The sequence below is a fragment of the Coregonus clupeaformis genome, chromosome 20 (assembly GCF_020615455.1).
Source record: "Coregonus clupeaformis isolate EN_2021a chromosome 20, ASM2061545v1, whole genome shotgun sequence".
Taxonomy (NCBI): Eukaryota; Metazoa; Chordata; class Actinopteri; order Salmoniformes; family Salmonidae; genus Coregonus; species Coregonus clupeaformis.
Genome location: NC_059211.1, coordinates 16,183,115 through 16,209,136, shown reverse-complemented (window position 1 = coordinate 16,209,136; position 26,022 = coordinate 16,183,115). Strand labels below are relative to the sequence as shown.

Here is a 26,022-nt window from a genome sequence, read left to right as displayed (position 1 = left end):
TTCCGTTCTGTGAGCTTGTGTCGCCTACCACTTCGTGGCTGAGCAGTTGTTACTCCTAGATGTTTCCACTTCACAATAACAGCACTTACAGCTCTAGCAGGGCAGAAATTTGACCAACTGACTTGTTGGAAAGGTGGCATCCTATGACGGTGCCACATTGAAAGTCAATGAGCTCTTCAGTAAGGCCATTCTACTGCCAATGTTTGTCTATGGCGATCGCATGGCTGTGTGCTCGATTCTATAAACCTGTCAGCAACGGGTGGGGCTGAAAGAGCCGAATTTACTAATTTGAAGGGGTGTCCACATACATTTGTATATATACTGTGTAACAACCTGCACACGCTAAACATTTAAGATGGAATTTGCCATGATTTGGATGCAGTGTAATTTCTCACATTTCTATAATTTACTGTAGCATATTTCCATAAAACATCTATAAGGTATGTTATTTGAATGTGGACAGATTAAAACATTATCAAGAGTAATTTAATATCACTAAGCTAATATAATATTACTTCATGGAAAATGTGCATTGAAATGTCATAAATATTTTTTATTTGTAGTACTCAACAAATAGCCTAAAAACAGCTATCATGAAGGTCTATAGGCCTATGTTGAACTATGTTTGTATTGGTAGGCTATAAATGGAAGCTACTATGATGTCTTAGTGTATTTTTACTCGTATGTATTATTACAAAATATTATTTGGAACTTTTACGAATGAATATAGCCTAATTGTTCACATATTCCCTTTCAGAGCATGAGGCCCTAGTATGACGCCCCTAGCCCAGACAGAGACCTGTAGCCTAATGTATTTTGGCTGTGTAATGATGAATGCTGTAGGCCTAGAGAGACAATGGGCTTCAGTCTGGTCGATGGGGGCTCCATCAATGATTCATCTATGGGCAGGTGTGTCACCTGCACCCAAACAGAAAAGTAATTTCCTGAAAGGGAGCATGTGAGGTAATTATTTATGGTGTGTTACCTGATACACAAAGATCCTTGTGATATACTGAGTCCAGGAGCTTCAACTGCATATTTGCTCCATTCAGATTACTTTTATTTCATTCTCTCAGTATTTGTTCAATGTGAATATACATAGAGGCAAATCTGCTGTAGGCCTACAGGTTGTAAAAAAAAAAAAAACATACATTGTATTTTTGCACAGTTGTCTTTGTCAGTGTAGCCTAGCCATTTTGCATCAAATTGCACTGAACCCATCTCCGTATGTTGTCTTATTGGTTAATTGATTAAGAAATGATGAAGGGTAGAGGAATTTTGCTATTTTTCAGGATGTTGCCATAGCAGTGAGGAGTCTTGGGACCAGGTGGTACAGGGAGCTCGATCTCCCTCTGTCGCACTCCAGAAGCTTTCCCACATGAAAGGAGTCCCATAGCCTTTGATGCCAGGCAAGGTTGAAATTCAAATGACAGCAATCCGACTAGATAAGGGTCTGATTAGGCAGCTGTTTCGGAACAGAGGGTATGCCACTGACACCGGCAAAGAGAAGTAAGGTTTTAAATGTATACAATCTTTTCCATAGTTTTTGTCTTCCCAGTACATCTCCTACATTTGTCAAGGCCATGCTCACAGACTTGGGCCATCTTGTGAAACAAGAATTTGACTTACTGTGCCCATAGGCCCAAAGCTGTATCTGTTTCTTGGAAATCATAGCAAGGCATTTGGATAAATTGTCAAAAATGAACTTACATCTGGGCATATTTGATAGCGTGTTTGCCCTTAATTTGTTCTGTAGGCATATGAAGAATAATTTAATGTCTATTTTCCTTACAGTCTTCCATGAACTTACACCAAAAGTTGTTGGAAGCACAGGGTCAGCCATGCAATACAAGGATATGCCATTCTCTCAAAACATATGTAGACACTTGTATCACAAATTCATTCTGCATAAAAATGATGAAAATACATATATTTTCGTCATAATGAAGATTTAATTTGTGACTGACAATTTACCATTTACAATCAAAGTCCATAGCCAACTTTTTAAAGACCGCCCTTCTCTAGCAACTCTCGTCTTGTCCTATCAGCACCCACTTCTCGTCTCAGACGCCCACAATTTTTCTGTTCTCCCCAATCGTTGGTCTTTACTAGGCTAATCACATTTCGCTTCTCTGTGTTCCGCCATTTTGTAAGGGTATAAGAAAAGTCAGCCAGGCAACAGACTTGTTGGTCTAACTTGTGTAGCTAGTTCCGTGTTGTGCAATGGACGGGTAAGTTCAAGGATGAAGTTATGCTTGAGAAAATAGCAACAAACTAACATGCAATATTAAATATGTCCTGTAACGACAATGAGCTAGCTAATCTAGGATTGTGTTATTTTCTTTTGGTTGCGATGGAAACATGGTAAAACTTATTTTCTGTGCATCGGTGATAGACACTCCGAGAGGCGTAACGTTAACTAGCAAGCTACGTTATCGTTGCTTTGGCGTTGTAGTTAGCACTAGCAGGCTAGTTTTTATTTTTTATATTTTTGCTGTTGTCTAGACTCAATTGCCCTTTAACTAATAAAAAGCAAGACAGTGATGCATATTGAGTGGACTGACTAACTATCTCTGTGGGCTGGATGCTAGTTAACTAGCTTGGCTAAGGCGCTTCTAGCCACTGAAAATTGGAACCACCTGTGGCAGTGCGACGTTGGTTAACGTGTGTTGCAAGAATGTTCGCCAGGATATTGTAATGTAGATAGGACTGTCTAACTACCATATTGTCAAGCCTTGCTGGCGGTTAAACTATACCTAGTTACTTGGTTTAGAAGTCTTTCCATTATGTTACTAACGTGGCTATCCAACCATGCGTGTTGTACATAAGTTAGATTTCTGCTGCAGACATTCAGAGATAAACAATAGTTAGTGTGTACTTTAGTATTTTTAAATGTTGTTAATATTGCTATAGAGATCAGTATGCTTGAAATTCAGAGCAAACAGTGAAAAGACAAGAGAATATTAGAGGCTTGTTATTAACCCCGCATTTCTTCCAGCCGTCTAGAGACTGATTTGTATCCTATGGGATCTACTTACGTCACTGAACTAGAGTAAGTTCTTCTTTTCATATACATTCTAAATGCAAGGTACCAGTTCATTAGTTGTGAATATCGGATAATAAACATATAATTATTAGGCTGATTTTCATATCACTTTGGTTTTTGTGTTGTATGTTGGAATCAATTTTTACATCTAATTCCTGTAGCATTGTGAGATGCCCATTGTTGATTCTAAGTAACCTCCATAATGGTGGTGATAGTGACTAAGGTATTGTGTTGATAAGGTTTCTCAGCATGCAATGACTTGGTGTGAGTATTGAGTGATTTGAGCTGTTACATTGTCTTGCTCATCCTCCCCCTTGCAGTCAATGTAGCTTTTTATTAGTCTACTTTGTATCAAGTCTACTCTGAAAGCATATCATCCTAAAAGATGGAACATAGTTTTATTTTCCAGTAGATTGCAACGTGTAAAGCATTTAGCATTTTTTTGTGTAAAATGTGCTTGTGTGGGCTTTGAAACCACAAGTAATTTTTCATAGCTGCAGATATTTGGCTTATGGGAGTTCCAGAGGGACATATTTTCCACAAGACTGTTTTGCAGATGTTTATTCCTTGTCCTAAAGAACATTAAATTATGATAATGCTGTTTTTAGCCACTGGTAACATTATTTATAGTGATCAGTGGCTAATATGTCTAATTCTGACTGAGGAAGGGTGGTAGAAGGGAGGAAAGCTTGAGAGAGCTCTTGTGCTGCGTTTCCTGCCTGTCGCTCATGAGAAAGAGGATGTGGAGGTTAATCTTCAACTGAGTGTCCGCCAAATACCACTCATTTTTCATGGGCAAAGCTGTGGGAAAGGGAACGGTTTGCTGTTTGCTCTATCAGCCTTTAACATTAGGGGTATCAAGGGAATGCTTTGCCTTAGTGACTTAAATGCAATTTAGACAATCAATCAACCTTGTTTTTCTACCTGATCTTGGTAGAATGATTAATTGTAACTTTTTACTTGCTTTCTTGCAATTCCTATTATGGACATTCAACATATATTTAGAAATGGAGAGGCATTTGGCAACCTCCCAACTCTTATTTGTGTCAAAAGAATAAACTATCATATGTAACATCTTATCTAGCACCCGACCTTAATGGTGGCGGCATCTCTCCAGATGTCCAATGCTATTGCGAATTCAGGTTATGAAACTTGACAGTGAATTGGATGTTCTGCGTGGTTCCTTTATGATGAGTCATTAGCTAAGTTTCCATTAACTTGTCCTGCGATTATTTGTGTGTGTCTACATTTAGAAAGATCGCATAGAAAATTGACATTGCCTTTGTCGTGTAAACCTGGGTCAATGGAAACCTGCCTATTGACTTTAGTACAGGCCTAAGTGCTGAGCACGTTTATTTAGGAAGTGTTTGGTCTTAACTCAGCTTTTTCTTTCTGAGGTGACATCCTGCTCGTATTTTGGCACTGCATCGCAGTGCTAACTGTGCCACTAGAGATCCTGGTTCGAATCAGGCTCTGTCGCAGCCGGCCGCGACCGGGAGACTCATGGGCGGCGCACAATTGGCCCAGGGTAGGGGAGGGAATGGCCGGCAGGGATGTAGCTCAGTTGATAGAGCATGGTGTTTGCAACACCAGGGTTGTGGGTTCGATTCCCACGGGGGGCCAGTATAAAAAAATATATATATATATGTATTCACTAACTGTAAGTCGCTCTGGATAAGAGCGTCTGCTAAATGACTCAAATGTAAAATGTTAACATAACTATTTTTTATTGTTGACTCGGCAGCCTATATGGCAGTTTTGCTTCATGTTAAGGTTAGACCCTTGGACAATAAAAAAAATAGCAAAAAGTTGAGTAGCTTAATTGTACCAAAGTTGACTAACGTTCCTACTTTTCTGCAACTGATCAATCGTTGTTTTTAAATGCTTTTCTCTACCTTTTGGGGTTTCTTGGATCTTTACTATACAATAGTGAACCTCTTAGTCTTTTAACCTTAATTTGGGCATTTTAATTTTTCATCCTTACTGCTTCTAACATTCCTGTCTTCTCTTTTCTTCACAGCAGTGTCCACGATATTACAGTTGGTACAAAGGTAGGCACCCTCTTTTCTTCTCCTTTCGCTTTTTCCTCGCTTCAACATGTCAGAACAAGAGGTGTTTGACTAGGGCTTCTGATTTAGAATGATCTATGGATGTAGCTGTGTGCAGATTTTACAAATTGTAGCCCAATTGTTGCTCAGGCTGCGTTTTATCCATAGTTGGAATCTTGTGATTAAACAGCCATGCCAACTATTGCTGCATGAGCAATGAAAGCGTTCAAAGAAGGCACCCCTACAATCAGTTTGGATCTGACGTTGGGAATATCCTGTTTGCTTAGGTCGTGAGTTTCATTGGCTTCAAGTCACTTAACTGGTTGCTTTGTTTGCATTTTTCCATGGTTGTTGGCTGATTTTAAACGGTGTTGTGAAACTGTAGAGGAGGCATGCACAAAGTAAAGGATACAATTAGGGGAATAGGCCTACCTAATGTTGCTTGTTTTCTTTCGTGACACATTGCTACACTTTATGGGGGCAAGCAAAAGTAAAACACCCTGCCTTGTCACTGGTAACCAGTTACCAAGTTGAAATCTCTTAACTGTTTTGATCTTGTGTGGTGAGAACATTGCTGTTGCTGTGGAAACAGTAGGGCCTAATTATTGGTTGGCTTTGGCATTGTGCCGGGAATGCTCTCGGTACATTCCAGCATTCTGGCTTCTCCACGCTCGTCTCTCTTTAAGGGTTTTTGTCTCGTCACTGATACACCAGCACATGCCCCAGTAAGTGTTAGCCAATCATAATGCTGTACCACCCATCCCTCCCTTGAGTCCTTTCTCAAGAAAATGACTACTTTTACCATCAAATGGCCCCCGCAGTCTGTCGGCCAGGGCTAGCTAACTTGAGCAAAAGCAGATGTTTCTAGATGGTGGACATTTTTATGAGAGGCATTTTATGCTCTACGCAGCAGACATGCAGTTGGAAGTGCTGTCTCATTCCCCTGATGGATGTCGAGGGGAAGTTGAGTGACTCCAGGATATGTGGGTTTGGGATAGTGAGCAAACACACGGAGCAAGTGTTCCCGACTCGGTGCGTGTTGCCCGTCTGTGCTCTACAGACCGCTGTTACTGTCGCCTCCCAGCTTGGTCTTCCAAGGCCACCCCACAGCAACTGCATTCCTCACGGCTCTTTTCGCAGAGATAATCATCTGTGGTATGTGCCTAGCCAGGGGGGACTCTTAACACACAGCACAAAGACTGATTCTTACAGGTACCACGTGCATATGAGAAGGCCATTTTGTTACACATAAGCCAGCGCACATCGGTAACCTTAAGGCAGTGGTTGTGGTGGTAATACTTAGCCGGTTGTGGGTTATCTTCACAGGAAAGGGGGCAGTTTGCTGGAATGCGGGTGTTTTTCCCCTCCTCCATTTTCTAATTGCCTCTTCTGTTTCCTGTTCTCCCCCGGGGTGTGTCATTAGAAACTGCTGGCCTCAAAGAATGGCCTGTTGACTGTTTCAAACTGGTTGGGAGGCTCTTGGGTTAAATTGTTGCCCCTTTACCATTTTAGTTAGCAAAATTGTAACCAGGCAAGTGCAACATTTTATTAATTTGATTTTGTGATATTATAGGCCTATATTATGGTAAGTGATGGTTATCCTGGAGAAGACTGCAGCTATTTTAGGCCTATGTAATAGTTGATGTAAATGTTCTTGAAATGCCACTATGGAGGTGTAGTCTACAGGTTCAAGCCTCAAATGTCATTTGGGGGTTTTCCATTGTTTTCCAGTCCTATGTTACATGTTGCTCTCTACCTTTTTGAAAAGATGGGGAATAGGTCATTAAATGTAATGACTAGGCCTATTTACCTTAGCTTTGGAGATGGTCTCTCTTAATTGCATTCCTCAAAGATTGGGGGGGTGAATGGAACCAATTCAGCACATGCAAATATGTTTCCCCCCCATTTTCAACATGCATGTTGTTCCACTGACCTCTGTACTCCCCCCACAAGCTGATTAGGGAAAGGATGGTATGGGGAAGGGCTGGGTGGCCTGTGTTTGATCATGGCAGTTGCCATGTTTCTTGGTAGCCACCATATAGGCTACGAACTAGATTAAAACTCACGGCAGCCGAGACGTAGTTGCTTTAAGGGGTTCAGACACCCTTGGTGTTTGGTGGCCGAGAGTACTTAGCACCTCTGAACGTAACTTGCAAACAGAGTTTACAGGGCATGAAACATTTCGACAGTCAGACGAATACGGCGGGTGGTCCCTAAAACACAGCGCTCTGAACGATCGGTGGACGAACGCTAGCTCCACCTTCGGTGCGATCTGCGTGAGCCTTAAGAGGTAGTGGATTGAATTGCTGTTCAATAATTTACATGTTGATAAGTAACAAGATCTCACTTAGCCACCTCCAAGGCTCCCCTGTTTTTATCGTAACTGGCCCTTTTAACTAGTTTCGCAAACATTTGTGTGAGGCAGAGTAATTGCCGGGAGAAATGTACACCTGGCTGTGGGTCGGAAGAGAAACAGCCTTTTGTGTATTCAGGCCAAGAGTCACGGGTGTGGCTTAGCAGCTCACCTCACCTGGAGCCACAGGCTAGGGTTTCTATGGTGACGGAGTGACATTCAATGCTGCCCTGGTAACGGCCCCATTCTTGAGGTGCATTGTCTCCTGCTCGCCTGCTCTGTCTTTTTCACTCCCCCCTGCTTTTCCCTCTCCACACCTTTCTAATTTCTTTTAATTTAGGCCCTCGATAGCTCCCTCAGATAACTCCATTTAGAAAACAACTCACTTCATTAACATTGCTAACCAACTGAAAGCCTTACCACAGCTTTTTAAAGCATTGCAGCTTAACTGAGTTTTCTAACAAGTGTTCTTCTCCTTATCGCATAGTTATTTAATAGGACATAATACTTAATGGGCTTAACACTTGACAACCGAATACATATCAAGTGTTAAGTCCTTAATCAATAAGTGTTTTAGTTTTTTTACAAGACAGTCTGGTCAATTGAGTGTAGTAACAGTTCTCCTTATCCTTGTAAAGCCATTTGTGAGAATGTTAGTGGCAGACAAAGCCTGCTCTGTGACTTGGCCTGCTAGGTCTTATTTATTTTTCATCTATAGCATGACCAGGAACATGCTTTTTGCTACCAAACCTCTTTTACAGACTTTTACACACACACTAACCCCCCCTCGCCCGCTACCCCTTACATATGGTTTTCATTGAGTCCCGCACCAGTGGAATTTGGAGTGGCTGGTGGGGAGAGTGGAGAGCGCATTCTGTTAACATCTCAGCACTGTGGAAGGCTGTTTAGCTGTGTACTCCTTGTGTTAACCAGAGCATGCTTCCTGTCCACATCGGTGATCACATGAAAGGAACTGGCTAGTTTGTGGTGAATCATTTCCTTGAGCTTTGTATCCGTTTCCCCCTTTTGTTTATGTTATACTATAGAGGACAGCTGGTGTGCAGCCTCGTTTTACACACGCTGTAAAGCGTACTTCATTCTACCTCTGTTTTATAGGGCCTTGTATGTTTGTTTATGTCTCTGTATTTGTTTAAATCCGGTTTTACCGTGGTTTATGCTTTTCTTTATCAGCATAGGCTTGTAGTTTAAAGAAAATATAGTTGGGCTATGTAGATGTAAGATAACAACCTCTAAGTTTGTGTCAATCTAAATCATGGTGAGGATTTTAACTAATTAGATTTTTGGGTGCCTGGTCCATAGACTATGTGGAGGGCGTGAACGGGTCACCATCTGAGCCATCTCCACCCCCTACCAGTACCCACCCGGGGTGTGCCAGACTGTGGGAGTGATGTACCACCAGGCCCATGACTCGGGTTTCTGCTCCCCCATCCTTCCCTCCCCCGCCCTCTCATTCCTGCTGCTTGGCGACCCAGAAACAGAGTTGTTTTTTTTCCCCTCTTCCCTCTCTGAATTTTTATTTTTTTGTCATTTAGCAGACGCTCTTATCTCTGGTTCCCTCCCTTAAACCTATGCCAATACGGATGACCCACACACACGCGCATACACATAAAATACAAGGGCGGTGGGGGTTGGGAAGGCGATAGCCTCTACCTTAGGCCATAGAGGATTTAAGGAGGTTAGCTAGTTCGGTCATTGGATCCCCATCAGTCTGCATATGGTCCTATCTATGCGCATTCCTCGCGTCTTTTGTCTGCTTCTTCTACTTGTAGCTCAGGGGCCGTATACTCAGATTCACATAACTTTTCATGTTTGCTAAGCAGCTGACCTTTTCCTGTTACCATTGTCACAAGGCAATGCCTGCCGGCCCTTGTATGACGCAATGGGTCACCCGGTACCTTTATACAGGCCCACATGAAAGGGTGGTAAAGGGACATAGCCTAGTAGTCCATCTGCTTGTTTTGGCTGTGATGGGGAGAACCGGTGCCAAGATGTCATTGTCAATATCAGTGTTCCCATTATTTTGAGGTCAAAGTGGGCGGTTTATTTAACCTGGGGCTGTTTACGAGTTTATTTTGTGGTCCCAATGCATACGAGACAAGCCGTTTCTCCCGTTTCCATTGTAAACCATAGGTCTTACCTTCAATAAATGGGAGAAATGTGCTATTCAGGCATTAGGCTGGTCATGTCTTTAAAATTATGCTGGTGGTGCAGTTCTGCATTGGTCTCAACATCATGTCCTTCTCCCTTTGCAGAGAGGATCAGACGAGCTTTTCTCCTGCGTTGCCAACGGACCCTATATAATGACCAGCGCAGCAGGTTAGTGTTGCAACCTCCATTTTTATATTAATATCAACCAAGTAAACATTTTAATCCACTATGAGCAAAGGTTGAGGCTGAATTTCCAAAAGGACGTACATCCAAGCTGTAGGCTCTCTCTCTCCTCCACAGCCAATGGCAACGACAGCAAGAAGTTCAAAGGTGACATAAGGAGCCCGGGCATCCCGTCGCGCGTCATCCACGTGCGCAAGCTCCCCAACGACATCAACGAGGCAGAGGTCATCTCCCTGGGCCTGCCCTTTGGTAAAGTCACCAACCTGCTCATGCTCAAAGGAAAGAACCAGGTAAGTGGTCTTACATGCCACCTAGCTCATTCGCTCTAACAGGTTCTCTTGCCGTCAAATCAAAGGGGAGGGGAGCATTAGTAACTATTTAATGCACTAGTAGTAACCAACTGTTAACCAGAGTGGAACATACAACTGTTGTAGTAGTAGTAGAGTTCAGAAAAATGGTGTTCTTATGGCATTCTCCTGTGTGTCCAGGCCTTCATAGAGATGAACACAGAGGACGCGGCTCAGACCATGGTCAGCTACTACTCCTCGGTGACGCCAGTCATCCGCAACCACCCTATCTTCATGCAGTACTCCAACCACAAGGAGCTCAAGACGGACAACTCCCCCAACCAAGTGGTGAGTCACTCTACTGTAGCTACAGGGAGGGGAAAAAAGTATTTGATCCCCTGCTGATTTTGTACGTTTGTCCACTGACAAAGAAATGATCAGTCTATAATTTTAATGGTAGGTTTATTTGAACAGTGAGAGACAGAATAACAACAAAAAAATCCAGAAAAACGCATGTCAAAAATGTTATAAATTGATTTGCATTTTAATGAGGGAAATAAGTATTTGACCCTCTCTCAATCAGAAAGATTTCTGGCTCCCAGGTGTCTTTTATACAGGTAACGAGCTGAGATTAGGAGCACACTCTTAAAGGGAGTGCTCCTAATCTCAGTTTTATACAGGTAACAAAGACACCTGTCCACAGAAGCAATCAATCAGATTCCAAACTCTCCACCATGGCCAAGACCAAAGAGCTCTCCAAGGATGTCAGTGACAAGATTGTAGACCTACACAAGGCTGGAATGGGCTACAAGACCATCACCAAGCAGCTTGGTGAGAAGGTGACAACAGTTGGTGCAATTATTTGCAAATGGAAGAAACCCAAAATAACTGTCAATCTCCCTCGGCCTGGGGCTCCATGCAAGATCTCACCTCGTGGAGTTGCAATGATCATGAGAACGGTGAGGAATCTGCCCAGAACTACATGGGAGGATCTTGTCAATGATCTCAAGGCAGCTGGGACCATAGTCACCAAGAAAACAATTGGTAACACACTACGCCGTGAAGGACTGAAATCCTGCAGCGCCCGCAAGGTCCCCCTGCTCAAGAAAGCACATATACATGCCCGTCTGAAGTTTGCCAATGAACATCTGAATGATTCAGAGGAGAACTGGGTGAAAGTGTTGTGGCCAGATGAGACCAAAATGGAGCTCTTTGGCCTCAACTCGCTGTGTTTGGAGGAGGAGGAATGCTGCCTATGACCACAAGAACACCATCCCCACCGTCAAACATGGAGGTGGAAACATTATGCTTTGGGGGTGTTTTTCTGCTAAGAGGACAGGACAACTTCACCGCATCAAAGGGATGATGGACTGGGCCATGTACCGTCAAATCTTGGGTGAGAACCTCCTTCCCTCAGCCAGGGCATTGAAAATGGGTTGTGGATGGGTATTCCACAATGACAATGACCCAAAACACACGGCCAAGGCAACAAAGGAGTGGCTCAAGAAGAAGCACATTAAGGTCCTGGAGTGGCCTAGCCAGTCTCCAGACCTTAATCCCATAGAAAATCTGTGGAGGGAGCTGAAGGTTCGAGTTGCCAAACGTCAGCCTCGAAACCTTAATGACTTGGAGAAGATCTGCAAAGAGGAGTGGGACAAAATCCTTCCTGAGATGTGTGCAAACCTGGTGGCCAACTACAAGAAACGTCTGACCTCTGTGATTGCCAACAAGGGTTTTGCCACCAAGTACTAACATGTTTTGCAGAGGGGTCAAATACTTATTTCCCTCATTAAAATGAAAATCAATTTATAACATTTTTGACGTGTTTTTCTGGATTTTGTTGTTGTTATTCTGTCTCTCACTGTTCAAATAAACCTACCATTAACATTTATAGACTGACCATTTCTTTGTCAGTGGGCAAACGTACAAAATCAGCAGGGGATCAAATACTTTTCCCCCTCACTGTAGGTCCTTCTCAACAGTTGCGTAACCCTTTATCTGCGCAGGCTTACTACTTCTGGAAGGCCATAAGAGAAGGATGAACTAGAGTGCTTTTCATGTTTTCAACATAGCTTGTACAAAGAGCTTGTCTCCAAAACGCATCAGCAAGGGAGCTCAGCTGCCACCCTGAACCTACTTTCATAATTACTCTTCATTCATTTTGGCGTTTTCATTTTGTAGGCTTCTCTGAGCAATTAGTGTGTTTGATGCTTAGAGGCAACATGAAGTGGGTTTCCTCCACAGTAGACTAGTTTGCTGTGTTAGTGTTACACATTTTTGTTTGTCTTTAAAGGTATTTTGAATCTGGCTCTGGCTCTCTCCTCTGTTTCATGTATTGCTGGGTCAGAATGCCTCATTTGGAAACTCTGTTCTTGCCAGGGCTTGTGTGGTTGCACAAACAAACCACCAGTCTACTTGTCAGCTGACTTCAGCCAATCAGAATGAACATATTTTCTGCCATGTTGCTGAAAATGGAGCTGTTGGCATTCGACTGCTAATTTGTTCAACTTCTACTTTATTCCGCAGAGTGTTTCTCAAGTTGTTTACCTTTCCCTGAATATCTTGCAGGGGATGGGACCCGGTTCAGGGAACAGAACCGGAAAATACAATTTTTCAAAGAACAGAAACAGATCCTGGAACGAATGTGATCCATAATGTTCCAGAACAGAACCGTTATTTTAAAAGCATGGGAACTGATTTAATATTGTTTTGCGTTCCAGACACACACAAGAAAATTGTCCCACAACAAAATGCAACAAAGCGCCTATATGCAAAGTCCTCACTCAGACGTATTCCAGTATCTACCTGCAAGCTGAAAATCTTTGCCTGTGCGTGTTTAGGCTACCTGCCCCTCCCCCTCCGACACATAGGCTACTGTACTGATCTTACAAGGTTGATTCAGAAGATGGGGAGTCATTTTTAATTAGCGAGAGAAGAATGGATTAAGTTTTTCCAATGCTAGTCAAGGATACTATAGGCTTAGTTATCACGTTTCACGTTGGATTACTACAGAAAGGTAAGACTTGTTTTTAGCTCGAGCTTGTTAGCTAGCTGGCTCAAAGGACATTCAAAGTTCCTCGATAGAAGCCGCTCCTCCTAGGTATAATTCTGTGGCTAATTCATATAATCCATGTCATAACAAGATGCCCAGCGCTTCATGCTACCTCCTCGACCCTCTCGCTCTCTCCCCACCTGCAAAATCTGTCACATCTTGCGCCATAGGCTACACTTGTCTGTCCATCACGCATGTAAACAACTAGCTTGCCTGCTCAATCCTCACTGATTTAAGTAATTTTTAATGAGATAAATGTAAAAAAGTTGATTTCACAGGTTAAAAAAGTAACAGAAGGAATGATATCATCATTTTTTTGTTCAAACCGGTTCAGAGCTTTTTTTTGCTGGTTGGAACAGTGGAATGAAAGGGGAAAAAATAGTGGTTCAGAACGAAGCGATTGGAAAATCATTATGGTTCCAACTCCTGATATCTTGTGGTCGAGTGTGTAGTGTGTACCATGCACCCTCCCAACGAGGCCCTCCCCTTTTCTAAACATTGTTTCCTGGGAGATGGCATGCCAATGGCGACCAATGGAAGCCACAGCTGTGCACTCTACTCCCCCTTCAAATTACTCCACTCTGGTCTTATCTGCTAATAGGCCAATGAAGTGAACATAAACACTACTGCTGTGTAAATGAACATTCCAAGACGTTTGTGTTTTGCTGGTAGAAGCTAAGTTTCTCTCCATAGTGTTCCTCAGTGTTTTACATACTCAAACGGGCCCCAGAGTTTCCACTGAGTATACAAACATGTCACGGACAGAGTGGTCAGCAGCACCCTGGAATGTAATCTTTTACGTCCCCAAATAGTTCTTTTTACAGCCATTTTTCTTGTAAATGTCCAGCAACTAACCTAAGGCTATTCAATGAGAGTATTCAGAACATTGAAACGTATTGTGTAGAACAGAGATGACTGTCTGTGGGAGTCAGGTCAGCTCTACCTGAGCATTTGTAAATTCTCTTGCTTCTTCCCACTTCCACTGAACCATCCTCCTCTCTTCCACAGAGAGCCCAGGCGGCACTGCAGGCAGTGAACGCGGTGCAGGCAGGGGGCATGCCCATGGCAGGGGGCATGCCCATGGCAGGGGGCATGCCCATGGCAGGGGGCATGCCCATGGCAGGGGTGGATGCCTCGGGTGGCATGGGCGGGCACAGCCCCGTGCTGCGCATTATAGTAGAGAACCTCTTCTACCCCGTCACCCTGGACGTGCTGCATCAGGTAACACGCACACACTTTTCACTACATTTGACTGTATATAGGTCGGGGCTTGTATTCCCCCTGACCATGCCCTCCTCGCATGCAGATCTTCTCCAAGCTCGGCACGGTGCTGAAAATCATCACCTTTACCAAAAACAACCAGTTCCAGGCCCTGCTGCAGTACTCTGACGGTCTGACCGCTCAGCACGCTAAACTGGTAAGTAGTGCCATCTACCTGTCACAATAATATACAGCAGTTCTTTTTCCTCTCCCATTTGTCTTCATTGTTTTCCGATCCTAACTTTAATGTGTTTTAAATGTAGAGTGTGGGAAAAGAATAGTCTGAAAGATGAATGAGCAGATCCTTGGATGCAGTCTAATGCTGAAACTGTTGCCCTGTGGTGAAGTCTTTAGACGGGCAGAACATCTACAACGCCTGCTGCACCCTCCGCATCAACTTCTCCAAGCTGACCAGCCTGAACGTGAAGTACAACAACGACAAAAGCCGCGACTACACGCGGCCTGACCTGCCCACGGGAGACAGCCAGCCCTCCATCGACCACCAGGCCATGGCTGCAGCCTTCGGTGAGTACTATGGTGAATACGTTTTAAAATTACCTCCATCCTTCCTCCCTTCTCATTTAGACATGACTGGACAGGTGGAAGCTCTGCGGCTGAACCTGTATCCTTCTCCTGTCCAATCATTTTCAACATGTTATATTTGTGTCATTTACAATAAACGGATAAATGCAACCAATCAATTAACACTCCTCTGTATCCATGTGTGTTTTTCTCCAGGTGCTCCCGGGATCATCTCGGCCAACCCGTACGCAGGAGCTCATGCCTTCCCCCAAGCCTTCGCCATTCAGCAAGCTGCAGGTGAGTCTGGTCGTCCTCTTTCTGACACTTGCCTCGCTCCTGATGAACATTGATGGATTGTATTTACACAGACCTTTTTCACTAGCGCTTTACATTTAAAGGGGGAAACTGGCCTCATCCACTACCATCGAGCTGCACTACTACTTTGATACTTTTGCGGACCTTGACCTATGAGCAGATTAGCAGTCGTGCTCAGCGGCTTCCAGTCCAGCCTTTTATCTATCAACCCATTTCCGGGGCTTGTGCACTGAGTTTTTTTTTTTTCCTCCCTACCGTTTGCTTCCCTCTGCAGGCCTGACGATGCATGGTGTTCCCGGAGGCCTGGCCCAACTGACCATGCCCGTGGCTGCAGCCGCGGCGGCTGCAGGCAGAATGGGTTTCCACCAACTGTCCGGTGGCCACTGTGTCATGCTGGTCAGCAACCTCAACCCAGAGGTTAGTCCTGCCTTGCCTCCCTCTTGCCCCCTAGTGGCCCAGATGGACTGAGTCCAGCTGTAAAGCCTCTGTAGACGGGGGTTTCATTCCTGTTCCCTACCTTGCGCCCCAAAGTGTGCACTTGCACACTCCTCCCTCATGCGTTTAGAAGTTGATTTGTCATAAGCATGGGCTACCTAGAGGGAGTTTTCACCAAATTTCTTGTAAATTCATGCAGGGGAGTGAATGAGTGCATACTTTGGGGAGAGAATTGGACTGCAGCCCATATTCGGCGATAGCTGCTTCAGTGGGCACACATGACACATGCCAAGTAAATTGGGCTGTGTATTATATGCTGGCACTCCGTGTAACAACAATGATGTTAATGTATCCACTTCTATTGAAAATGTTTAGAATTCAGGCCTCTCCCTTCACCAACACGTAAAGAAACCATGCATTAAGTCACGCCTAAGTGATACAGCGCCCCCTTTTCTCTTGTCAACTTCCTACAAGAATGCAATGTGTACAAGTCCAGTGTAGCAGAGCTTTTGGCTTCTTTTTCCCTAGTGTTTTTCCTCACTCCTGTTCTCCTCTGAAAGTGTTGTACCATCCCCGTTACCAAAGTTTCACTAGCAGTAGATGCTAACACTTAGGATATACAAGCTTCATGAATGTTCATTTGTTGACTCATTCAGTCATTATTATAATTCCAAATAAATATATATAAGATTAGCTTTAGGTTATTTGTGCCCTCATACATATAAACTATATTATTTACCATACAGCCAGTTGGACCTATATATTGTACATTAACTGTGTGGAATTTCTGTTAACATTACACTTATCAACATAATTGTACCAGTCCCTCTTAATCTACTAAGCATGATGAACTTACATTTATTTGAGAACTCATTCCGTAACCTCCACACATGCAGAGCAATTTTTCATCCGATTAGAGGCAATATTGCTTTTATGCATTTAACATGGCCTTTAGCTTAAGCCCAACAAATATTTGTAGAATAATTAATTTAAAGATTGTATCTATTTGTCAATAGCAATGGTGCACATCAACTCAGACAGAATTAAAGAAGTATTGTATCATTCCTACTAGTTTCATTGTTGGTTGGTAATCTTCACTCTGATTTAAAGCACATTCTATACTGGATGGAACACTTCATATTTCTTTGTATACTGACCTTGTTTTTTACCTCCTTTTTCTTGTTTCTCTCCCTCCCCATTCCCCCTCTCTCCCCCTCTTTTTTGGTTTTAATACCTTCACCTGGAAACCTTTTTTTTTTTTGCCAAACTGACCGCACGCCCCATGTATTCACTCTCCCACCTTCTCTCAACCATTACACCCCATCTTCCGCTGTGTACACATCACATGCATATAAACACACACGTAAACATATCCACTCATCTTTGCTCATATCATATTGTTACATATACCACCCCCTCCACATCTCCTCCCACTCTTCGCTCCTGTCCAATTTATTAACCCTCCTCATGATCCAACCACCATGTTTTTTTTTTTTTTTTTTGCCATTCCCCGTGGAACTGCCTCCGCTGTGGATGATTTGTTGAACCTCCACTCTACTGCCTCCGATCTTTTTCCTGTCCCTTCCTCCCTCCGCTGCATTCCTCTGCTGTCTTATAAAGAGAGTTACGCCCCAATGCCTCTTTATTCTTTTCGGTATGTTATCATTAGCACCTTTTTTTATTATTACTGCTTGTTTGTTCTGTTTTCTTTTTCTAAACTATTTTTTTTCTTTCTTGTTTTAGTTTTCAAATGTTTTGCGTGTTGATTTGAGAAACTTGGCAAAAAGTTGCAGCATTTCCATGGGGTTTCTGTCCACGTGCATAGCTGGCTTTAAAGGGATACTTCCCTCTGATTCGACCATTTATCAAATGTTTTCTCTCTGAAAATGGTCTATAGTTATGGTTTTGAGTCTGATCAACTTCAGCCAAATTGGTCAAGAATACGTGGACCTGAAATGCAATTTTGTGCCGATCTCTCAAGGATGCATTTTTCGGTCCCATGCTATGGATATTGCAGACTAGTCTTTTTAATCCTATGGACCAAAGTTAATGTCCAGAAAACCTATGAATAATTTTCAAATCAGAGTTAACTATTCCTTTAAACAGCAAATGACAAGACTGCACGTTGTGCATTGTAATTTATAAGAATATCTTGTGGAAAATTCTGTGAGATGCTGTAACCTTTTGCCACTGTACATTAGATTTTATAATTTGTCTTGTCATAGTTTTCATGGTGAATTTGCATTCTTGATTTTGTCATCTTGCATGCCCTTTATGAACGCTGTATCAATTGCTTTTGGTTAATGGTCAAGACTCCCATTTGTGCAGAGTACATATGGCCAACTTGCATTCCTTCTGATCCTTATTCAAAATTTCTGACTTGCAGTCCCTGTTTTTTTAACCATTAAGTGCCTTCACCTTCCTAAATGTTATTTACCAATTCATCAGGGAGGGGTACCTTTGTAGACGCAAAAGTCATTTCCTCCTTGATAAACTACATGAATCCCTAATTTTACCTTTTCTGTCCAAGTGTAGCAAAATATTGAAGTTCCACAGCCTGTCTCTGAGAATTCCAATTCTTTGAGTTTATTAAAACCGATGTAGAAACGGTAGCCTACACTTCGATATTTTTTAAATGGACATTTATGGTGTAGTAGTCACACAAGTACCTCTGAGATAGTAATTGACCAATTCCCACTAGTGGCCATGATGAAACATTGCAATGATCAGTGGCTTCAGTTACTTTTGCTAGAATGTATTTGGCCCCCCTTCTCAGTTAGATAAATGGAGGAGCATCTTGATTGTGAACTGAAGTTATTCATATACACAAGCTTCCCCGTGGTGCTTAGATGGGTGTTAACCAAATCTTAAGTGCCCAAAGACATGGTTTTGATAGGATGGCTTGGTCTGGTTTAGAGTTGTATTGGTTTTCAAACAGTTGTCCGTCCCCCCCCCCCTTCCTAAATCTGTGTGAAGGTGTATATGGCGACGTGATGAGAGTGAAAATCCTGTTCAACAAGAAGGAGAACGCTCTGATCCAGATGTCTGATGGGACTCAGGCGCAGCTAGGTAAGGCCCGCTAAACTTTCCTGGAAATAAATACCTCAAACTAAAATCCAGGAAAACTAGCGCCAACCGAAACAACGACAGCAACAACGATATGTAGAGAGTGATGTGCATCTGAAAATTATGCTAAAGGAATACAAATAAATAATCTCATGTTTTCTTTAGCGATGGAAATGAGCTATCGTGTTGACTATACCCAAACACTCTGAATAGAAGACTCACACTGCTTTACCTCTGCTTTCAACAGCAATGAGCCACCTGAATGGCCAGAGGCTCCATGGGAAAGCGCTGCGTGTCACCCTGTCCAAACACACCAATGTCCAGCTGCCCCGCGAGGGCCACGAGGACCAGGGCCTGACAAAGGACTACAGCAACTCCCCCCTGCACCGCTTTAAGAAGCCCGGCTCTAAGAACTACTCCAACATATTCCCTCCCTCAGCCACCCTGCACCTCTCAAACATCCCGTAAGTAGACCGGAGGAGTTTCTCCTGCAATGAGCCCCCTGACCCTTTCGATAGCTGCTAGTCCTCGGGTACCACTTTCATGGTTTGACAAAAACTCTACAAATGTATTGGTAAACTACTGCTAAAAGCTTGTCAAGTTTTACAATGGTTTCGTCTTTCTTTCTTTTTAGTCCCTCTGTGGTTGAGGATGACCTCAAGATGCTGTTTGCGAGCTCCGGTGCAATGGTCAAGGCCTTCAAGTTCTTCCAGTAAGTTATTTTTCCCCTCTAAAAAAAACAGATTCTTATCATTTTATATCTTTATTATTTTCTATCTGGTCACGTATACGTGTGTGTGTGTGATGTAATTTTTTTTAATAATATCTGCATTCGGAAAGTATTCAGACCCCTTGACTTTTTCCATATTTTGTTACGTTACTGCCTTATTCTAAAATAGCCTCATCAATCTACACACAATACCCCATAATAACAAAGCAAAAACAGGTTTTTGGAGGTTTCTCTCATTCTTCTCTGTAGATCCTCTCAAGGTCTGTCAGGTTGGATGGGGAGCGTTGCTGCACAGCTATTTTCAGGTCTCTCCAGGGATGTTCGATTGGGTTCAATTCCAGGCTCTGGCTGGGCCTCAAGGACATTCAGAGACAATGCAAATAGTCTGGGTAGCCATTTGATTAGATGTTCAGGAGTCTTATGGCTTGGGGGTAGAAGCTGTTAAGAAGCCTTTTGGACCTAGACTTGGTGCTCCGGTACCGCTTGCCGTGCGGTAGCAGAGAGAACTGTCTATGACTAGGGTGGCTGGAGTCTTTGACCATTTTTAGGGCCTTCCTCTGTTAGTTGCTAGGCAACCAATTGTAGTTAGCTAGCAAGCAATGGCAATCATGTTAGCATATTTCCTACTGAGATTACTGTTCAAAAACATGTTCTTGGGTTTAAAATAATCAATACTGAAACTTTCAGATTAAGTTTGTGTGAATTAAACATGTTAAATTGCTTTCATGAGCTTATTCTCTCACTGCCCTGAGTTTAAGACAAGGGTTTAGCCATCTTGGAATTAAGAACAAATCCCAAAACTTTATTTTCAAGAATCTAATTTCTTAACTTTTTGCTTAAGGAGAAACATAAGAAATAGCGCAATAACATTTCCAATAACATTTGAGGAATAGCAACTTTGCTTAACTTTCTTCATGAGTCTATAGTTAAGAAAAAAATGGCAGTTAAGACATTTCTTAAGAAGGTTTTGGGAATCTGGGCCCTGGATTGTGCAACATTTGCCCATTTTTATTATTTTCAAAATTATTCAAGCTCTGTCAAATTGGTTGTTGATCATTGCTAGACAACTATTTTCAGGTCTTGCCATAGATTTTCAAGCAGATTTAAGTCAACTGTAACTTGACCACTCCGGGACATACACTTTCTTCTTGGCAAGCAACTCCAGTGTAGATTTGACTTTGTGTTTTTAGGTTATTGTCCTGTTGAAAGGTGAATTAATCTCCCAGTGTCTGGTGGAAAGCAGACTGAACCAGGTTTTCCTCTAGGATTTTGCCTGTGCAAATCCTGAAACACTCCCAAGTCCTTAACGATTACAAGCATACACATAACTTGATGCAGCCACCACTATGCTTGAAAATATGGAGAGTGGTACTCGGTAATGTGTTGTATTGGATTTGCCCCAAACAATTTGAATTCAGGACAAAAAGTTAATTGCTATGCCACATTTTTTGCAGTATTACTTTAGTGCCTTGTTGCAAACAGGATGCATGTTTTGGAATCTTTTTTTATTCTGTACAGACTTCCTTTTCACTCAGTCAATTAGGTAAGTATTGTGGAGTAACTACAATGTTGTTGATCCATCCTCAGTTTTCTCTTATCACAGCCATTGAACTCTAACTGTTTTAAAGTCACCATTGGCTTCATGGTGAAATCCTCCCCGGCAACTGAGTTAGGAAGGACGCTTGTATACTTGTTGTGAATGGGTGTGTTGATACACCAGCCAAAGTGTAATTAATAACTTCACCATGCTCAAAGGGATATTCAGTGTCCACTTTAAAAAATGTTTTTGACCCATCTATCAATAGGTGTCCTTTGCGAGGCATTGGAAAACCTCCCTGGTCTGTGGTTGAATCTGTTTGAAATTCACTGTTCGACTGAGGGACCTTACAGATTGTGTGTGGGGTACAGAGATGAGGCAGTCATTCAAAAACCATGTTAACTATTATTGCACACAGTGAGTCCATGCAACTTATTATGTGACTTGTTAAGCACATTTTTACTCCTGAACGTATTTAGGCTTGCCATAAGTGGTTGAATACTTTTTGACTAAAGACATTTCAGCTTTCCATTTTTTTATTAATTTGTAAAAATGTCCTAACATAATTCCACTTTGACATTATGGGGTATTGCGTGTAGGCCAGTGACAAATCTCTAATTATTCCATTTTAAATGCAGGCTGTAACACAACAAAATTGTGGAAAAAATCCAAGGGTGTGAATACTTTCTGCAGGCACTGTATGTAGCGAATGATAGGGCAGCGGAATAATAATCGTCCGACTTACCTAGCATAAAAACACGAGTTACCAAACTCGTTCACAGGGTTGGTTAACTGAGGTTCCTCGGGTATCCACCTGGAACAATTTACAAAGCTCATTACAAGTGAATGTTCTGGTGCCGCTCTGGCAATTTTAGCATTGAGGACCTAGTAGCTGAGGAATGTCACTGTTTTTCGAAAATTGTGTTTTTTTTATTTAACGTTGTATTGATTGTTTTGTTTAACTTTTTATTGATTTGTTGTATTACTGTGATCAGGGCACCCTTGAGAATGAGGCCCTGGCCTCAATAGGTTTCCCCTGAATACATTTTTTTCTGTTGCGTGATGTGTGTAAAGTGCTTATATTGGTCCTATGACTTGAATGGGATTTGTGCCACAAATGCTAAAACATGTGGCACAAATCGGTGCCAGTGAAACTTAACCAAAGCATGGATTGCTGCCATACCATGTCCATATACTGCAACAGGGTAAGGAAACCAAAATGTCATTTTGGATGAACTATCCCTTTGAATGTGTAAGGAAAGACTGCCGTGTGTGTGCAATGTTTTTTTGTTTTTTTTTAGGAAAGGCTGCATATCTGACCGTGTGCAAATTTGCTTTTTTTTAGGAAAGACCGCAAGATGGCCTTGGTCCAGATGAGCTCAGTCGAGGAGGCCATAGAATCCCTCATCGAGTTCCACAATCACGACCTGGGTGAGAACCACCACCTGAGGGTCTCCTTCTCCAAATCTACCATCTGAGGGGGGCAGCCCAAAACGCTACTGCTAATGGGCCGCCCCATCCCTTCACGACCTCTACTATGTCAAGTTGTGGGAAAGCGACTCTTCAGTCGTAAAGTAGCATCCACCACAGAAATCACTTCCATCATTCCTAGTATATTATATTTATATTCCATTATCTATATAAATCGACATATAAACCATATGGAAAAGAAAAGTGCACACCTGATTTTACAGGGTAATTTTTTTTTTATATATTTCTTGCCTTTTTTGAGAGGTAAATGAATTCCTTGCTCTCTCTTTGCACCGACAGAAGTAGTTTACACTTGCCTGTCTAAGAGTCTGACTTAAGACTCGCGTAGCCTAAACTTCAGTCAGAAAATTATATTTGCCCTTGGGGTCCAGCACCACTAGGTTCTGAGGTACTTTTGTGATGCCTCATGTCCTCTCTGCCTTCAGATGTTTTCTGTGCCTTACTCCAGAAGTCTTATGTCCTTCAATTTGATACTTTGGCATTTTACAAGCAAATTTTGTTTTGGCTATCTTCCCCTCTCCAATCCTTGTTTGTGAAGACCAGGTTTACAGCTGATATGGGTTTACTGTTTGTATAAAATGTATTACAAGGTGGTTCATTTCTTTTTATGAAGGTATTCTATTTAGTCTTATTTTAAAATGCCCTCTTATTTTAAAAGTAAGATGAGCTAGTTAGTTGGGAAGATTAAATCCACAACTCATCTAGCTTTTTTATTTTTTAAATATATAAACCCCTTGTATCAGGGTTTGATTCCTAGTCTTGTTTACTGTATGTCTAGATGTAGGTTGTTTGCATTTTATGAAATTTATGCAATAAGTTTTGTACAAATCCAGTATTGTACTTTGTTATTCCTATATACTGTTGGTTGTAGCTGATAGGTATTGGTCAGTGGTTGCCTTAACCACTGTGCCTTTGCAAAATGTCTATTGCTAGAACTTTCCTGATGTCTTGTGTTTGTTTTATGATTTTTGTCTTAATGGCTTGCCTCGCCTTTGAAACACTACAGCGCAAAACCAAATAAGGCCTTTTTGCAAGTTATTTTAGCGAACCTGTACACACCGCTTTATTCATAATTCACTACCACAGAGTTGTGGTAGTCTGCCTGCCAATTAGCACATTTACAAGGCTCTTACGGGGCTCAGATATATGCAGACTATTGCAGCTCTGCTGCTGTGAAATATAAAATAAACTTCAGAATTGGAAGTGTCTCAAGTCAGTTGAATTCCAAGATGAATGATGGTAATTTCACATTTACACGTGCTCGTAAAACAAGAGCGAATACTTTCATGTCTGCTACTCGGGTTAGTGTTTTCAAAGGCCTCACAAGAGGGGTTAGTAGCCATATGTTATAGGGCTGTGACTTTTACTTAATGCAGTCATTGCTAATGGCAATACGGCACCCTCTGTCATGGTAGTCTATGGACTGGACTTGTGGCCTGGACAACGTTCAGCTTAAATTGAGATCCATTTAGCTATTTTGGAGAAGTGCCTTTCAAACAAAGCCTTTTTTTGGTCTGTTTAGGAAATGCGCACATCCGGAATAAATGTAATCGTCTGCAGTGATTCTAGGTGCTTGCTACATTGAAGGTGGACACATTGTTGTAGATCACATTTAAAAGATCATTATCAACTATCAGTCTTAATACTTGGACATTCCACGTGTGCATCATTTTCTGTTGGGGAAATGTTTCTGTTATTTTAGGTTTTCTTACTTCTAACAATTAATTGTGCATCAAGTTCCTATTATTAAGTTGAACTGGTGCAAAGCAATAATATAATTTCAGGGTCATGTGAGTAACCCCAGTGCTCAGACGCTACGTTCGATCACTTAAGTGTTCTTGAACACATCAGTTGATTACATGCTAACCTATTCATAATTGGACTCCAGCAATGCAGAAGAATCCCAATTTTGTTTGTAGATTACTCAAGAATACGTGACACTTGTCTCCATATCACTATGTAGCATGTGTTGATATTAAAGGTATTTTACTTGCTTTGCATACCCCAGGCCATGGCAGGAGTGGATTTCTCAATTATGCAAAATTGCACAGCATTTAAAATCATTACAACCTCAATCACTTAACATTAAGATGGCAGGATTTCTTAAAGCGAGATGATTGTCGGGGGGAAGCTGTACATAATTGTTTTTTGGTACCACAAAGTAGGTATTCCGAAACTAGGTTTTATATCTATGAAACGTATATATTTTGATTACCTTTCTCTTGAGCCTCTCAGTTTAAAAACAACATTTGTATCACAATTAAATTGTTTTCTAACAAACAAAAAAATGGGTCCCTTTTGGTCATTGTAGTGTTCTGTATAGCTTAAACTTTTCTTGAAATTGTGCCTTCAATAAATATTCTCTGCTTTCAATTGGTAATTTCCTTTGGGTTCTGCTATTTTTAGATTTACCTCCTTGCTCATCTGTTTGTTTCCTTCATTCCCCTGCTAACCATTGGCTCTATAGAGGCTACTTCTATTGTTTCTGAGCCAAATACTTACGAAAGGAGGACTGGACACTATATTGATTTGCAATGATTAAACGTACATAAAAATACTTCAGCGTATGAAGGCCAAACTTTTTGGTTTCCAACTACTCTTGGAAGCACTGTCAGTGGTGTGCGTCATTGTCATGTGAATTATTATCTCTAATTCAACCTAAGCTTGAATCATTACCAGAGGTTGTAAGGCTCTGGTTTTAATCATCAATGATTCAAGGTCCACAACTCACAAGTCTTATCTGTATTTTTATTCATGGCGAGAGCTCTGGGGCCAAAAACACAAACATACTGTTTTTATACCCCTTGACAAACAAAGGCACTATGCTCCTCCCACCTTTTAGGTGGCTTTCTTAAACAGTTCCCGCCTTCCCCCTTGAATGGTTAGTAACGCCCCCTCTGTTAGTGGGTTGACACTACATGATAATTCTAACATTTATACTGTGTTTGGGGTGAAATTCTTTAGTCATTATTCTTAAAATCCAAATTAATCTAACAGTCATACACAGTTTTAGGGGTCACTGATGGTCAAATTCAGTATATTTGCATGAATTTTGATGACGTATTGTATGCTAAGTACTGGTAACATTTGGGGAGCAACTTCTATGAACTACTTTGTGTAGTTGCTTGCAAGTTTTATTTCATGTAATAGGGGCCAGGCCCTGTGTTTTTCCCTGACCAGGAAAAGGTGTGGCTATAACTTGGGCCCATAGTTTTTCCTGGTTAGATAGACTGAACAAAAATATAAACTCAACATGCAAGAATTTCAAAGAGTTACAGTTCATATAAGGAAATGTAGTCAATATAAATAAATTAGGCCCTAATCTATGAATTTCACATGACTGGGAATACAGATATGCATCTGGTGGTCACATACCTTTAAAAAAAAATTTGATGTGCCTTGAATTCTAAATAAATCACCTGACAGTGGATCAGAAAACTAGTCAGTATCTGGTGACATCTCCTTCGCATAGAGTTGATCAGGCTGTTGATTGTGGCCTGTGAAATGTTGTTCCACTCTTCAATGGCT

The 26,022-nt window shown here is 41.9% G+C and overlaps 1 protein-coding gene across 6 annotated transcripts; it reads left to right on the top strand.

Moving 5' to 3' along the window:
- The first annotated feature begins 2,136 nt into the window (after window positions 1–2,136).
- On the top strand, window positions 2,137–24,554 carry LOC121533707 (polypyrimidine tract-binding protein 1). Of its 6 annotated transcripts, none has more exons than XM_041839872.2 (16): window positions 2,137–2,231; window positions 2,999–3,052; window positions 5,070–5,097; window positions 9,721–9,784; window positions 9,917–10,089; window positions 10,288–10,434; window positions 14,147–14,359; window positions 14,445–14,555; window positions 14,746–14,923; window positions 15,137–15,217; window positions 15,510–15,652; window positions 17,291–17,324; window positions 18,647–18,739; window positions 18,984–19,200; window positions 19,371–19,448; window positions 22,349–24,554. In XM_041839872.2, exons 1-16 carry the CDS (start codon window positions 2,224–2,226, stop codon window positions 22,479–22,481), a joined length of 1,755 nt encoding a protein of 584 aa, XP_041695806.1. In that variant the 5' UTR covers window positions 2,137–2,223; the 3' UTR covers window positions 22,482–24,554. The 6 variants fall into 6 exon arrangements, with proteins under 6 accessions (XP_041695806.1, XP_041695804.1, XP_041695805.1 ...); XM_041839870.2 differs by having other exon boundaries at window positions 14,746–14,935; XM_041839871.2 differs by having other exon boundaries at window positions 5,067–5,097.
- Window positions 24,555–26,022: the final 1,468 nt, after the last annotated feature.